The sequence below is a fragment of the Argopecten irradians genome, chromosome 16 (genome assembly GCF_041381155.1).
Source record: "Argopecten irradians isolate NY chromosome 16, Ai_NY, whole genome shotgun sequence".
Classification (NCBI taxonomy): Eukaryota; Metazoa; Mollusca; class Bivalvia; order Pectinida; family Pectinidae; genus Argopecten; species Argopecten irradians.
Genome location: NC_091149.1, coordinates 30,806,443 through 30,824,037, shown reverse-complemented (window position 1 = coordinate 30,824,037; position 17,595 = coordinate 30,806,443). Strand labels below are relative to the sequence as shown.

The window sequence follows — 17,595 nt, the reverse complement described above, 5'->3', positions numbered from 1 at the left end:
TTTGACATGATTTACTTTAATATGTCGACTGTATATTTCCTATTCATAGTAAATATGAGTGATCGATAACATAACATACAATAGGAATGAAATTACATTTAGTCTAAACGATTATAAACTCTGTAAACTCACATTTTTGGACCACCCAAACTAATGGTGCGAGGCCCTCCAATGGCGTATCTTGCGAAAAGAGCGAAACAAAAGGGGGATAACTCTAATGTAACTATAAAGTTTTAAAGCGGCGATGTACCGAATCTATGACACATAATATAATACGAAATAATTGTATAATGTAACTATTTGTTACAGAACACTCCCCGTCTGGTATTGAATATGGGAAATACCACTATAATTAAACATACAACTAATAAGCCTTTCAAGTATACTTCAGTTCGTAGTCGTCACTTTAACCTACAGGGCAATCAACTAGTTCATTAATACACTTGAAATGTCCATGAAATTAGTCTCAGAATTTCACATGATTGGCACAAATTACTGATTCTCTTTTTCTAAGAGTACGATAAGTTCCGTGATGGGTCTGACATAGTTTTTGATTTTTTGTTCATCATTGCGATATAACTGAACTGTGACGGTGCGCACATGACCGTCATCACCTGGGAAAGTCTCCTTCACGATTCCCATGGGCCAGTTGTTCCTATGGGAGTCCTTTTCTATAACTAGCACAATATCTCCATGTTGCATATCACGTCTGCGAACAGTCCATTTGCGACGTTGTTGGAGAGACTGAAGGAACTCGAGACGCCAACGCTTCCAGAAAACGTTGGCTAACGCTTGAACTCGACGCCAATGAGCTCTGTACATGTCTTTACTGTTAGTGTCGGTGATGTATTGTCCTGTTTCAGCTGGTTTCTGTGTAAGTAACATGCTGGGACTCAGAACTGTTGGATTATCCGGGTCAGTAGAGACAGGAAGTAAAGGTCGTGCGTTTACCATTGCAGTGACTTCCGCCATAAATGTAGTAATCACATCATGAGTTAGGTCCTTAGTCGTAGTATGGTAAAGCATAGAGTCTAAGATCCGTCGAACAACACCTATCATCCGCTCCCACACTCCGCCCATATGGGAGGAATGTGGAGGGTTAAAGATCCATACTGTTCCACTTCTAAACAAAAACTCCTTCAATGGACCATCCTCTACATTTACAGCGTCGATTCTCATCAAGTCGGTAGCGCCCACAAAATTGGTGCCTCGATCTGACCTGAATTCCGTCACTTTTCCTCTGATGGCGATGAACCTACGAGTCGCGTTGATGAATGCTGAGGTGCTAAGTTCTTCAACGACTTCAATGTGAATGGCTCTAGTCGTCAAGCATGTATATAGCACGGCCCATCGTTTACTGTTGGCAACACCACCTCTTGTCCGACGTGCGACAACTTTCCACGGGCCGAAAACGTCGACGCCCACAGAGGAGAATGGCGGTCCTGGTACGACACGATCTTTTGGCAGATCTGACATTATCTGGTTCCCTTCCTTGCCTCGAAACTTCCTACACGTGACGCACTTATGAATGATAGACGATATAAGGCGCTTGCCACCAACAATCCAAAAGCCAGCCGACCTGATAGATCCCTCGGTGAGATGGCGACCCTGATGTTTCATCTGTTCATGATAGTGTCTCACAATGAGAGTGGATATATGATGAGCGCTGGGAATGATGATCGGATATTTCTCGTTGGTGTCTATCTTTGCGTGTTTCAAACGTCCTCCCACGCGCAGGAGACCATGCTGGTCCAGAAACGGGTTCAAAGCAGATATGCGACTATCTCTAGGACATGGATTGCCAGATGACAAACATTCGATTTCCGTCGGAAAGGTGTCTCGCTGAACAAGTTGTAGAATGAAAGAGTGTGCACGCGAGAAGGACTCGAGGCAACTCGGAGATGAAGGTAAATTCCCTCCACCAATTCGCCTTGCTAATTTAATCAAAGTTCCCATAGCCGTAACCAACTGATGCCAATTGGAAAACTTTTCACAGCGCTTAAGAATTGTCTCACCTGATACTTTTGCCTTGGTGAGGAGACAGGATACCTCTGGCCGAACTTCCTTATCGTCAGCCGATACCTCTGGAACAAGGTCTTCGGAGAACTCTGTTCCTTCGAGGAGAAACGTGGGACCGTGGAGCCACTTGCTTTCCAACAAGTCCTTTGCGTGAATAGGTCTAGTTCCTTGGTCAGCGGGGTTATGTTCTGTTGATACAAAGTTCCACTGTTCAGGAGTTGAGCTCTTGCGGATCCTCGTTACGCGATTACACACGTAGTTATAGAAACGGCGGGTCTGGTTATACACGTATCCTAAAACCACTTTACTATCTGTGTAGAAGTGAAAGATGCTTAACGGCAGATTGAGTTGCTCAGATATAGTTTCCGCGATTTCTATCGCAAGAACAGCAGCACACAGCTCAAGTCGTGGTATCGTCGTGGTATGAAGTGGCGCAACCTTGGTCTTACCCAAGATGAACCCTAGCTCTTGAGTTCCATCTTCACATGCTGTCAACAAGTAACCGACAGAGGCTATAGCTTTCTCTGAAGCGTCTGAGAAAACATGTACACTGATGTTCTCGCACTCTTTGAAGGATGATGAAGTATACTGACGTGGAATTCTGAGGTCCTGAAGATCATGTAATGAATCTCTCCATCGTTCCCACTCATTATAGAACTTTGAAGGAAGAGTCTCATCCCAGTCGAACATACCCGTAGTCATAGAGCGCAGCAGTATTTTCCCTCCGATTGCAACAGGTGCGATAAAGCCTAGTGGATCAAACAAACTATTAGTCACTGAAAGAACACCGCGACGAGTGTACGGTTTGTTATCTGGAGATATGCGAAACAGAAATGAGTCCGATTCAAGATCCCAACTGAGTCCGAGACTGTGCTGGACAGGTAAGCTGTCTGTACCTATCTCCAGATCCTTTAAGTCTTTTGCGAGGTCTTCTTGGGGGAATGATTTTAACACTTGTGTGCTGTTTGAAGCCACTTTGTGAAGCCTTATGCCAGCTGTAGCGAGAGGTTGTTGCGTACGTTTCATGAGGTCAATAGCTTCTGGTGCAGATGGCAGCGACATAAGCCCGTCATCAACATAAAAGTCTTGCTCAACGAACTCCTTCATATCATAGCCAAAGTTGTCAGCGTTTTCACATGCAGTTCTCCGAAGGCCGTACGTAGCAACCGCAGGTGAGGGGGTATTGCCGAATACATGCACACACATGCGGTATTCAACCAAGTCCTTGGACATGTCATTATCTTGATACCATAAGAATCTCAAGAAATTTCGATGATCCTCACAGACAAAGAAGTTGTAAAACATTTGCTGGACGTCGGCTGTTACTGCGACCTGCTCTCTGCGGAAGCGCAACAAGATCCCTGGTAAATTGTTGGTCATGTCTGGACCGGACATCAAGACATTGTTGAGCGACAGCCCGTCATGTTTAGCCGATGAATCAAAGACTCCGCGGATTTGGTCTCTCTTTTTCGGATGATACACTCCGAAGATTGGCAAGTACCAACATTCTTGACCGTCATGAAGCGGTGGAGCTAGTTCGGCGTGTTTTTGCTCAAACAGTTTCTGCATGAAGGTTATGAAATGTGCTCTCTTGATGGGATCCTTACGCAGTGTATTGTCAAGTATATGAGCGCGCTTTACTGCTTGGGACTTGTTGTTTGGCAAACGCGGTCGATGTGGTTTAAATGGTAGTGGAGCTGTCCATCGCCCATGTAAGTCTTTAGTAAAGTCTCTATCCATAATTTTCAGGAACTCCTGGTCCTCACGAGAGAAACCCAGTTTTTCGTCATCTCTGGTTCTTTGGAAGATTGAGTGTTCACACTCGTCGTGCGCAGTGGTATCTGAAGGTGCACGTTCCTTCACTCGGAGATTGAAGGGACAAGGTTTGCAAAGCGATGGTCGGTCCTTAATGAGATAAGTCTTATTGACATTGACTGTGTCGGGACGATGCATAGTACCTAAACACGTTTCTCCAATTATTGTCCATCCTAGATGGAGTTGTTGCGCGTAAGGTGAACCGGAAGGACCAATACGTTGATCTTGTACGTGATGTACCTCAGGGATATCACGGCCTAGAAGCATGACAATTTTTACACTAGGGTCGAGATCAGGAATGTATTGTGCGAGGTCAGAAAGATGTGGGTAACTCAAAGCAACATCCGGAGTTGGAATTTCCTCTCGCTCTTTCGGAATATTGTCACATTCAAGTAAGCATGGTAGGTCCGCATTAAATGAACCATCAAGTGCTGAGACAGTAAAGTCGCATGCTTTCCTCCCTGTAGCTGAAGCAAGTCCAGAGCATGTCGATAGCGAGTAGTTTACAGTTTCGTACTTTTTATCAAAAAGTTGGAAAAACGCAGGGCGTACAAGAGATCTATTACTTTGTTCATCTAACAACGCATACATCTTTACTGTATTCTGTGGCTCTTGTGTAGGGTGAACATTTACCATGAGGATTTTGGCACACGATTTACTTCGGCCACTGGCATTGTTAATACGCGTACAATTTGCCGTAACTTTCTCATTATGTGGTATGGTGACTGTTTTTACTGGTTCTTTGTCACTACTTTTCTCCCCGCCGTCGAAATGTAGAGCTCCTGGATGTTCAGTGCTTTGACATACATTGCATGTTATGTTCTTCAAACAGTTTTTGTACACATGATCAGTGCTGTCACAACATTTGAAACAGTACCTCTTTTCTTTAAGGTATTTTCTCCTAACTCCAATAGGTTTTGATCGAAATTGACGACAGGAGTTTAACGAATGGCCTGTGTGATGCAACGGACAAAGCGATGAACTGTCGATAGACTCCATGTTTCCTTTAGGTGAGATTTCAGTTTTGAAAGTAGAGACATGAGGTGCCGACTGGTTTCCACGTTTCTTTGCGGGGGCATGACTAACAGGATTTCTGTCCTGTTTCTGAATACTGCTGTCTTTCGCAGTGTCGTTGTCATAGACAAATCCTGGATCATTCTTTATCTGACTCATCTCGCGCACGAATTCTGTGAAGCATGAAAAGGGTGGGAAAACAACATCAAATTGTTTACGATACCGAACAGCATGATTTGTCCATTTTTCCTGAATGTTGTGCGGCAACTTAGAGACTATAGGATTTATTCCAGCAGTGGTGTTAAAGTATGAGAGAAGTTCTCGGTATGTCGGGTTTTCCATGGCAGATTCAATTTCCGAAAGAATGTCAGCAAGTTCATATAATCGCTTGAACTCCTTGTTCGTGATCTTGGGAAAATTGTTAAGTTTTGTTTTGAGTGCGCTCTCGACCATTTGGGGGCTTCCGTACCTTTCATTAAGACGGTCCCATAGTCGTGAAAGACCTTTAACTGGGTTTGACGTACTTGCTGCACGGATGCTTGTCGCGTGTTTCACCAATTCAGGTCCTAACCAACGTATTAACAAGTCAAGTTCTTCAGGTGGCGAGACATTGAGTTCGTCCATGATGTTACAAAACCCAGTTCTCCAGGCAGCATAATTTTCGGGTGAATCGTGGAACTTGTGTAGTCGCGAGAATATTAGATCTTTTTTTAATAGAAATTGCGAAAGTTCAGACGCGACAGTGCTCTCCTTCATGACTGGTTGTCTCAATTCATTTTGCGACACATTTTCCATGTTCGGTTGTCTTTCTTCGTCGCGCGACACATTTCCAATGTTGGGTTGCCTTGCTTCGTAACGCGACATATTCTCAAAGTGTGGTTCTCTTGCTTCGTAACGCGACAGATTTTCAATGTTCGGTTCCCTTGTGTCGTAACGCAACCCATTTTCAATGTTTGTGAGCGAATTAACATATTTCTCTGTACGCAACACAGTATCCACTACAGGAACATTGAGATGTGCAGGAATATGTATACTTTCACCTGCAGCACTGATTGTCTCAAATGCATCAGCTTCCGCTTCCGCTGCGGCACAGTTTTTACGTTCTTGTAAAACATACATATCCGCATTTAGTTCTTGTTTTTGACGTTCTAATTTTGCTAAGTGTAATTTCTCCTCCTGCTCAATAAGTGCTTGATGTTTACGTAACTCAGCTTCCTTTTGTACATATGCGACGCGAACCTTAGCAGCGTCTGCCTTAGCTCTCCTTCTAGCGGCATCAGAGCTAGAGTTTGAATGTTGTGAGATGCGATCGGAGTGTCGTGAAGTGCGACCAGAATGATCGGAGTACCGCGATGACCGATTGGAACGAGTCTCATATTCTGCGGAACTAATTTTTACATCGATCTGTTTAAGGACGTTGTTTACTATGAAGTCTGATCTTTTGAAATTTGTTGCGTGATGAGCTACTTCACTTTGGCTTTCTGCAGAGTTGATTGTGTCCATGTAGGACATAAATTCATCTGAAATCATGCAATATCCACCATATACTATTGACAGAGAAAGTCTTACTTTTTTCAGATTGTCTACGTTATCATCACTAGTACACATAACATTGTCCAACTCAGACTGGCACTTTCCCCAAGCAGAGGACAATTTATCCTTGAATCTGGTTAATGTTTGTTCATATTGTTCTTTGGCCTTCTCAGTCAGGACCCGTGTCCTTCGGCTTTCAAGAATGTTTTCCTGAGTTACAGATGATTTGATCGACATATTTGTAGGAATGTTCTAGTTAACTGTACACAAATTGAGGCTGTATATGTGTAATATATATGGAAAGTCTTATATATGAAGTAGTTTTCAAGTAGTGGTACGTGTGACACTAATTTGTACGTAATTGCTTGTTCGAAAACAGTTCCATTGGTCACTGAGACTAGTACGAGTAGCTGTACAAGTGTCTATCGGGCTGCATTGAAACACGATTACAGAGTGTCCGAAATTTCTTCACTATCCTGATACGAGGGGGGCGAAATACTACACAAAAAACCCGAATCCATATCTCGGCGTATGAGGTTTATTTTAATTACGATGAAACAAAGTGAAGAACTGAAACAAACAGAAAGAAGAATTACTCTTTCTGATAGACAGAACACATAACAAACAACACTATGCTATAATGCAATAAATGTTACTCGAAACGATATGACCTTAATTTGACATGATTTACTTTAATATGTCGACTGTATATTTCCTATTCATAGTAAATATTAGTGATCGATAGCATAACATACAATAGGAATGAAATTACATTTAGTCTAAACGATTATAAACTCTGTAAACTCACATTTTTGGACCACCCAAACTAATGGTGCGAGGCCCTCCAATGGCGTATCTTGCGAAAAGAGCGAAACAAAAGGGGGATAACTCTAATGTAACTATAAAGTTTTAAAGCGGTGATGTACCGAATCTATGACACATAATATAATACGAAATAATTGTATAATGTAACTATTTGTTACAGAACAATGTTGATTTACCTCTTGACTTTCTGTCTCCTGAGTACGATCTAGAAGATCTTGAACTCAGTCCTCGTCTTTTAGTCTTACGACCGTGTTTTCTGGACCGTGACCTACTCGTACTGGAATCGAAACTACCAGACTGGCTTGACCTTGATGATTACCTATCGTGCCATGACCTTGAAACGTTGGTGACGGTGAGACCTTGATCGCCATCTTGAATGGCGATGTCGATATTCTCGTGATCGTGATCTAGAAGATCGATGCCGGCGTGTTCGTTAAGGTAATCTAGAAGATTGATGTCCTTTCCTAGACTTTGGTTTTTATCTCCCTTTGCTTGTGACCTTGCCGAAGACTTTGACCCTGACCTCCTTGGCGACGACAGTGATTGTTTAGATGCGGTTTTCTGATTAACCCATAATTTTTTAACCGCCTCTCCAAATCAGCCATAGCCTCTGGTTGGCCGTCGCTGAGGTTTAAAGGCTTCCACTCAGTTGGTTCCTGCTCGTCACATACACTTTCATCAGTATCATACCCCTCAATGCTTGTTTTACCTTTGGGTAAGAAACCCATATTTGACTTATCTAATATTGGTAGCCCCTGTAGACTTGGCAGCAACTCGGAAAACAGGCCTGGTTCCCTCATCTCTGACTTGACCCTTATGTTGCCCTTACCATCAGCTGCAGGGTCGAGTCCTCCAACAGCCCTATTGGTACTGGTAGGTGTGAAACTAACACCTAACTGGAGCTTGTCTGGATTTGGGGTATCTAAAGGCCTTTTGTCTCTCGCCAAGGCTTACAAAATTATTGGTTTCTGGTCTAGTAAGTTGGTTTCTGGTCTAGTAAAATCAACCATGCGGAGGAAGGTTTTATCCAGGGGTCTGTTCAGTACTTAGTTTAGCATATCTGGGGTTATAGCCCCATATTCTGACTAACATGCTATCAGTAGGTGTGTTTTCTTAAGCCCAATCCCAGGCAGTCTCTCTACCATCTCCGACTCTGAGGCTTCATTGATAGGTAACATTGCCAGGTTGTTAGAAATAACCACACATAATATAAACAAACACCAAAAATTACGACTGTATACTGATATAGAATGTAAAAAATAATTAAAATAATTAGATAAAATACAAGTATACAAATAAAACGAAAATATTACAACAACAACTTGGAAAGGATACAGTTCGATGAAAACTTACCCTCAAATTGACAGAACAGAAAATATCCCGGCCACGCTAAGCTGAACGTTCCACTTTCCACGTGTTCCCGCCGATTTGTCAGCTGTCAGTGTCAAAAAGTCAATCTCAAACACGGTTTTCCTTCGCGAGTCTGTATACGGCCACTTCTGACACCAATAAAGTGTTTCTACACACTCACTAAGTTTATACCTTATACACACATATAGCACAAACAACCAAACGATACCTTGCAGCCAAACACAGCTTCGCACTTCGCGTTCCTCGTATCGTCTGCTCACAATAACACACAATCTTCAATTACAGACACCCCCTCTAAAGACCAATCTCACTGCGCATGCGTCAACTCTCACACACCGGATGTAGAACCTGTTCACTTATTACCGACAACCCCCAATACAACCTGCATATAACAGACATTCACTTCAGTATAATGAATTAAATCTATGGAGTGGGACGACTGGTTCGCCTGTTGTCAGTATAATGTGACCGGTTGGGATGTGTTGTTTGGTGTCTTCGGTGGCATGCTTCAGTGATATAGCACTATAAAAAGGGCATCAGTTCCACTATAAAAGAAGACACAACATGAATACACTGCAGTCTCCCAAAACACGCACCTCGCACAACATACACGCAACACACCGCATACATGGGAAGCCGTCCTTACATGACCATAGCTGTTAATTGGACTTTAATTAATCAAACAAACAAATTTCTTGTATCATGTTGCTATATGACAATAGTTTTGCTGAGATCCAAGGGAGGTAATTCCCGCATCATATGTCTCGGTTATTAGACATGCATATCATACAGCATGCGGTATGTGTACTGAAGTGGAAGGTATGATGTGTTAGCACTAGTCATTAGACTGTTGATGGAGGGATAAGTGGTTTTGGTATTTTGGTGCAGTGTGTGTGAAGTGCCAGGTGAGTGTTTTGGGAGACTGCGGTATGTTCATGTTATTTCTTCTTGTATAGTGCAACTGCTGTCCTTTTAATAGTGCTATATCACGGAAACATGCCGCCGAAGACGCCAAGCAACACCCTAAACCGGTCCTATTATACTGACACCGGGCGAATCAGTCGTCCCACTCCTGTTTGCTGAGCGCTAAACAGGAGCAGAAACTACCACTATTATTATAGACTTTGGTGGGTCTCGGCCAGGGGACCTTGTGGTAATTGGTCGGAACATTTAATTTTTACGGTCACCGCAGCCTCTTCTACTGTACGATAATGAATATCTCCATAAAGATGATATAGTTGTGAGCATATATATATGTGTATTACTTTTATTTAAGCATTTAGTACACTGGATATTATTGATAAACCGTACGCGTTTGTCAATTAACTAAAATACAAAAATATTCGAACACTTTATACATAAAGAGAGGGTTGGAATAATAAATTATTCCTTCTTGAATAAAGCTATAAGATTGCGCGATATTGTCAATAATAAAACGAGTTTCTTTTAACGTTTTACAAATTATCACAGACTGCAGTCAGATCAGTCATCATGGCCTTATTTACTCCACCATTAAGTGTCAAATTGACCCAGATTGATCACAAAGTTTGATCTTTTGTCGTAGTAACAAGAAGGAAAATGTCATTATAGGAAACGTAGGTAAGAGGTAGTTATACCAGTAAATGGCAGTTACATCATTCGAAGTATACTTAAAGTGTCATTCCACGCAAGACAAATGACCCCAATGACCAAAACCGACCAGTCGTGATCAATGTAAATTCTCGATCCGCAATCTCGCCCACACTTACTGGAATAACAACTTGCGTTGGAATGAAAGAGTCACTAGGGAATGTGATTCTTACATATACTGCCTTTTTATTGGGTTCCGTCAAACTGCTGTCAGTAGCGGATTTTATAATGTTTGTCTGTAATGCTTTCATCGTTATTTTTGTTCTGTTACACCGTGGGCAAATGGTAAGGTTGATCTTAAGTTATAAAAACGGGAGCAGACAAAGTAGTAACAAAAGTTACTTAATTTACACTAGTACAATCGCTGACAAGTGTGAGTTTCTTGGTTTATTTCGGAATAAAAGTTGCTGTACTTAATTGCAGTGTAGGGAACAATACCCATGGTAGTATGGAACAAGATAATGTTTGCACAAAACCAAACACAGTATTTCATATTATTTATTGTGTTAATTAGACACATCTAAACACGATTATATATAAGTAATTGTTCAAATGATAGATATCGTTTATTTTGTGGTAACTAGACACAATGCAACATTGTCCAAGTATTGTTTTTGTTCTAGTGGCGGTGTAGCATCTCTATATATCTGCTATTGCTTATGTTGTGGTGGCGGTGTAGCATCTGTAGATATATGCTACTGTTTATGTTCTGGTGGCGGTGTAGTATCTCTAGATGTATGCTATTTTTTGTGTTCTGGTGGAGGTGTAGCATCTCTAGACATCTTTCATTTTGCCCGACACGGAGTACGTTGCTTAGTGTCTTCGGCGGCATGCTTCAGTGAAATAGCACTATAAAAAGGACAAAAGTTCCACTATACAAGAAGACACTACATGAATATACCGCAGTCTCCCAAAACACGCATCTCGCACAACATACACGCAACACACAGCATACATGGGAGGCCGTCCTTACATGACCCTGGCTGTTAATAGGACGTTAATTAATCAGACAAACAAACAAACAAACCGACACGGACTTCCAAAATTCGGGGGTTGTCTCAAAAAACAAATTCAACAAATGAAATTCTCCTTACTTTTTTATGTTCATTCCATGTTTATCCGAACATATATGTATATAGAATAAAATGATGATTATAATTTAATTCAGAAAACTCAATCAGGTACCAATTTAGCATAAATTTCCGAGATTTTATTTATTTTTACAATTAAAAAATCGAGTTGTGGCACATTGATATCTTATCCAATAATTCAGTTTGGCCATTGACTGCGCTTTTAAAATTCCCCGCGAAAATGTTCTGCATTAGGACGTACAATTCTTTTGGTCGATAGAAAATAATCTCCATGATTTAACCAATAGAAATATGAAATTAATATATAAGGAAATGAAAAAAATACGTAGCTACATGTATCTATTTATCCATAATGCATTGCGTAACCAGTCCAATCGTCTAAATGAAATGTGCACATATGGTAACCTTCAATTTGTATTTACTATGCGAAAGCAGACGACCATTTTGAGGTGCAAAACATGCATATCGTATTAAAAATGTATAATGTATAAACTTAAACAATGAACACAATTAACAAATATGAAAGTAATCACACATTTAAAGTTATGTAGAAGTTGCAAGCAGTATTCAATTTATTTCAAAATATTAAGAACGTACATATTTGTATACGGCATCTACGTCCTTGAAATATATCAACAAAAATGTACCGAAATATACCTGAAGTATGTTTTAAAGACACGAAATTCGATTGACTCTCGAGTCAATCAAATGACCAGATGTATAATGAATATGTATAATTAGTACCGTCTATATTAATTGAGTTTACTTAAGCATTGATGTCACTATTTTTTAATTTTATCGGGTTATGAAAAACAAAATTGTTTGCAAACTGTGTGAATCCGCGTAGTGGATTCTCACAATAGTTTGGAAACATTTTTTTTCATAACCCGATTAAAATTAAAAAAGAGTGACATCAATACTTTTAATTAATTTTATACTCTATTTGATAAAAAGAAGTATGTTTAAATGTAACATTATAGTGGTTTTGCAAGGGATTCTTTTTTGTTGTTTGTTTGTTTGATTCATTAACGTCTATTAACAGCTATGGTCATGTAAGGACGGCCTCCCATGTTTGCGGTTTGTTGCGTGTATGTTGTGTGCGGTGCGTGTTTTGGGAGACAGTGGTATGTTCGTGTTGTGTCTTCTTGTATAGTGGAACTGTTGCCCTTTTTATAGTGCTATATCACTGATGCATGTCGCTGAAGTCTTTTTTCCGAATCAATACGCAACGTCAATGTCTCTATTGTGACGTCACGATGACGTCGGGGTTTCGCGCCATTCTCGGATTTTTTTTTCATAGTGGTATGCAAAAAAATATTGGCCAATCAGAAAGCCAGATTTGGTATGAAAACGAAGAAAAAGTAATTATATTTGATTGTTTTTCAGTGTAGCCTGACATTATAAAATGAAAGAAAATGATACCATTTAAATTAAAACTACTTCCAGCAATAATGTCTAACTTTCAAAGATACTACACGGCAAGTATAATCTATCTATATCGTATTTGTTACGATTTTGTCTATTTTACATTTCGTGACGGCCCCGAAAGTCCGTGTCGGTGTCCGTACTCCGTGTCGGGGAAAATGAAAGATGTCTATTGATCCGGATATGAATTCTAAGTAGAACTCCGTGTAAGGGTAATTTACTATGTGTGGTGTATAAATAATGTCCTGATCTTGTGGAAACTAGTATTATTTTATTCTCTTTAAACATCTTTCCTATCGACTTTGGCATGAGTTCATGAAAATTCTTATGCAAATGTATAAGCAACATGAATTTTCCATTTCATCATATCAAGTTATTTTCTGTTCATATACGGACACAGGCAGTTGAAATGACAAAACTAGTGAACAGCTAAGTATGACGTGGAAATCGTTTATCAATTTTTTAGCCCTTCCGAGGATTTCCACTAGTGAATGCGATCTCCTTAAATCCACGAAAAATGAATGTTTTACTTGGAGTTGTGACAAATTGCATTGGTCACTTCGTCACCATATAGACAGTGTACTATTGGCGATTTATTTCACGGAGTACACATATATTGTTATTTTCTTCTGGCAACACACAATAGGACAGTTTAGATCGATATTCATATCCCTTCAAATCATTACTACGGGCATTCTAAACAAAACAAAATGCTAGACGTTCATCGATGAAATTATAAATATCGATATCGGAATTTTTGCGTGATAAAGGTGACCTTCATTTGCCTTATGAAGATGATAGTATATACATCGTGTTATGCAAAAAAATGCTAGAAATATTCACTGTTTGTATAACACAATTGAGTACATATTCTATAATTTCAGTGGTGAACATACACGTTCCACACCGCAAACATGTGAGGCTGTCCTGGTGTGACCCTAGTTCTTATTAGAATGTTAATTAATCAAACAAGCGTCATTTGATAATGAATATGTGGAATTTTCGATTATCTGGCAAAACACGTACAACTTGACATGTTCGGTCGACTTATCACGACCGACACCAAATTATTTTTGTTATCAAGAGTATTTATTTCTTTCGTCAAGAATTTAAGTAGTTTAAAGATGCTACACAGCTGACGAATGGTATTTTCTGTCAAAAACAGGAGCAGACTAGTTATTACTTTTCTTCAGTTTCAAAAGATCCCGAAACAAGAGGCCCATGGGCCTTAACGGTCATCTACCTCAAGGCACAAAACAACAAAGTCACAGTATAAAGTAGTGGTTAACAATAAATATAAGCAATACAAGCAACTCCTTTGTTGAATATGTAAGTTTCTGAAATAGGTTAAGGTCATTTGTTTAACAAACTTGGTAGCCCTTCATCCATATATGGTTGTAAGGATTAAGGAGGAATCAGATTTTAAAGCCATATTTCAGCAAAGCTCCCATTTTGAACCCCCCGCCATTCTATCCCCATGGGTCTTACTTCGGTCCTTTATAAAATATCATTGTTCTTACCTAAAGTTACCCCTTCTGAGCCCCGCCCCTCTGTCCCCAAGGGTCGGACCTAACTCATTTATATCAAAATATGATTGTCCTTCCCCTATGATGTTTGACACAAAATATGAATGGAATCCACTCAATGGTTAAGGAGGAGTAGGATTTTAAAGCTAAAATAAGTACTCATTGTAACGGACACCAATACATTATCCCCCAAACGACCCTTTCCCTCCCCCTCCCCACCTGCAACAAATCAAGAATGCAGTTGCTCAGTGTATGAACATATTGAAAGAAATTTTGAGGTATTTTCATATTGAATTCATTGCAGATGAAAATAGGAGGTTGGCCCAGCGATAGATAATCTTTTAAATTTTTTATCATATTGATCAGCAACCTTTAATACCGCTTTTTACTAATTTTCATTGAAATCAGAGACCGAAATAAAAAAAACACAGTAAGTTGGTCCAGCGGCCATATTTGAATCCTAAAATCGTAACGTAAATATTTGCATGTTGTTCGCATCCCTTAAAACCCCTGTAGACCAATTTTCCTTGAGATCGGAGACCAAAACCTGAAAACAGGAAGTGGACCAGCGGCCATTTTGGAATACTTAAATCTTTACGAACATGTTTGCATTTTGTTCGCCATCTCTTAAAACCCCTAAAGACTAATTTTCATGGAGATTGGAGACCGAAACCTAAAAACAGGAAGTTGGTCCAGCCGCCATCTTGGAATACCAAAATCTTTACAAAAATGTTTGCATGTTGTTCGTCATCCCTTAAAGATGCTCCACCGCTGACAAATGGTATTTTTTCACTATCAAAAACAGGAAAAGACGATTTAGTAATTTTCTTCACTTACAAAAGTTACTTACTTTACACCATTACCACGATTGACAAGTATGAGCTTTTAAGTTTACTTAAAGTTAAAAAAATGAAAAATAATTAATTGCATCCCGAAAAAATTCCGTGGCACTATATCTTATATGGAATGAAGTAATGATTGCGCATGCACCAAAGGCGAAATAAATTATTTTATGTTATTTTTTGTGTTAATTAGGCATATATATACACGATTAAACACCAATTATTGTTCAAATGATGAATGTCGTTTATGCTCCGTCTGCGGTGGAGCATCTTTAAAACCCATATAGACCCATTTTCATTGAGATCGGAGACCAAAACCTGAAAACAGGAAGTGGGCGGGTGGCCATCTAGGAATACCAAAATCTTTATATTTATTTAAGATATGACTGTCTTTCCCTAATGATGTTTTACACCAAATATGGAAGAAGCCACTTAAGGGTTAAGTAGGAGTGTTATTTTGAAGCCAAATCATCAAAGTTCCCGCCTTCTGAGCCCTACCCCTTTATCCCAAGAGGTCGGACCTAACCCTTTTATACAATATGTGTTTTTCCTTCCCCAATCCCAATGATGTTTCACACCAAATATTGATGAAATCCACTCAAGAGTTAAGGAGGAGTTGGATTTTGAAACTAAAACTGAGAAAATTTCTCCTTTTGGGGCCCCGTCCCTTAGTCCCTAGGGGATGGAGCAAGCTCATTTATATAAAACATGATTGCCAATGATTTGTTTGTTTGTTTGAGTAATTAACGTCCTATTAACGGCTATGGTCATTGAAGTACGGCCTCCCATGTATGTTGTGTGTTGCATGAATGTTGTGCGAGGTTCGTGTTTTGGGAGACTGCAGTATATTCATGTTGTGTCTTCTTGTATAGTGGAAATGTTGTCCTTTTTATAGTGCTATATCACTGAAGCATGCCATCGAAGCACCACACTACAACCGGTCACATTATACTGACAACAGGCGAACCAGTCGTCCCACTCCCTGTATGCTGAGCGCTAAGCAGGAGCAGACACTACCACTTTTATAGACTTTGGTGTGTCTTGGCCAGGGGACAGGATCCAGAGCCTTCATCACAGTGGCGAACGCTCAACCCAATGCCAAAAGTGAGGCGGTGCCAAGGGAGACATTAGAATTTTGGTTTATTTATTTTTACGTCCTATTAACAGCCAGGGTCATGTAAGGACGTGCCAGGTTTGTTGGTGGAGGAAAGCCGGAGTACCAATGATGATTCACGCCAAATATGGATGAAATCCATCCACGGATGAAGGAGGAGTAGGATTTTAAAGCTAAAATTAAGAAAAAAAAAATCCCTTTTGGACCCCTCCACTAAGCCCCTAGGGGTCGGACCAGGCTCATTATATAAAAAATGATTGTCCTTCCCCAGTGATGTTTCACCCCAAATATTGATGAAATCTATCCACGGATGAAGGAGTAGTAGGACTTTAAAGCTTAAATTAAGAAAGTTTCCCCTTTTGGGGCCCCGCCTCTCTGCCCCTAGGGATCGGACCTATTTGATTTATATTAAATATGATTGTCCTTTCCCAACGATGTTTCACACCAAATATAGATGTAATCCACTCAAGGGTTAAGGAGGAGTAGGCTTTTGTATAAATAGTCTTACACGACGACGGACGAAACACGATGACAATAGGTCATCCTGACCTTCGGTCAGATTACCTAAAATCCATGGCTCTATGCCTTATATGGAACGAAGCATTGATTGCGCATCAATCTGATTAAAACACAGATCCTTATAACCACTCCGTTCAATAAAGGATCTGACAATATCCCATAAGGGGTCACGTCCAGATGAACTTTATACCACGCAGATCAAATGCAGTTTTTACACATAACTACATCAACTAAAAACGTCATTTTGCCCCAGTATACATATGCAATTAGCTTTGTTGTGCTCTTTGCTATGACTTCGTACACGAACATAATTTTCAAACTATTTCGTTCCCTGAAATTCGCTCTCAAAAATTTCATGACCTTAGCTGTTAATAGGACGTTAATTAATCAAACAAACAAACAAACAAAGCAAGCAGCAATATTAATTTGATTTGTCATTTCCAAAGTTCACCTGGACATGACCCCTAGTGGGAATTTCTCAGATCCTCTTATCAAATGTAATGATAATATATACACGGTTAAACATCAGTTATTGTTCGAATGTTGAGTGTCGTTTATGCTTTGTCGGTGATGTAGCGTCTTTAATTAACCTAGTTATGATCATAAATCAGCCCAAAAGCTTATTACGAACGACTTTTCATGTGTCTTTCACAGGCGAGTTAGTTTTGTTTTATTTGAATTGTAATCACGCAACTATAGTCAGTATTGTATCAATACAACATATTCCTCGATCAATTTTTAAATTATTCTACGTCCTATTAACAGCCAGGTTCATTAACAGGACAGTGTATGTTATAATGCTTGTAAATGTGATTTTGGATTTGCAGAATATCAAGTACATCGCAATGACGCGCGTGATATGCAACTGTAAC

At 39.9% G+C, this 17,595-nt stretch overlaps 1 protein-coding gene and 1 long non-coding RNA gene across 2 annotated transcripts; both read right to left on the bottom strand.

The window, feature by feature from the left end:
- Window positions 1-492: 492 nt before the first annotated feature.
- LOC138310154 (uncharacterized) lies at window positions 493-6,618 on the bottom strand. Its single transcript, XM_069251279.1, has one exon. It carries the CDS (start codon window positions 6,616-6,618, stop codon window positions 493-495), a length of 6,126 nt encoding a protein of 2,041 aa, XP_069107380.1.
- Window positions 6,619-6,905: 287 nt separating this feature from the next.
- Window positions 6,906-7,367, bottom strand: LOC138310680 (uncharacterized). The gene is made up of 2 exons (XR_011206473.1): window positions 7,190-7,367; window positions 6,906-6,951 (listed from the first exon to the last, which is right to left on the bottom strand). It is a non-coding gene; the product is annotated as an uncharacterized lncRNA (long non-coding RNA).
- Between the last annotated feature and the right edge of the window lie 10,228 nt (window positions 7,368-17,595).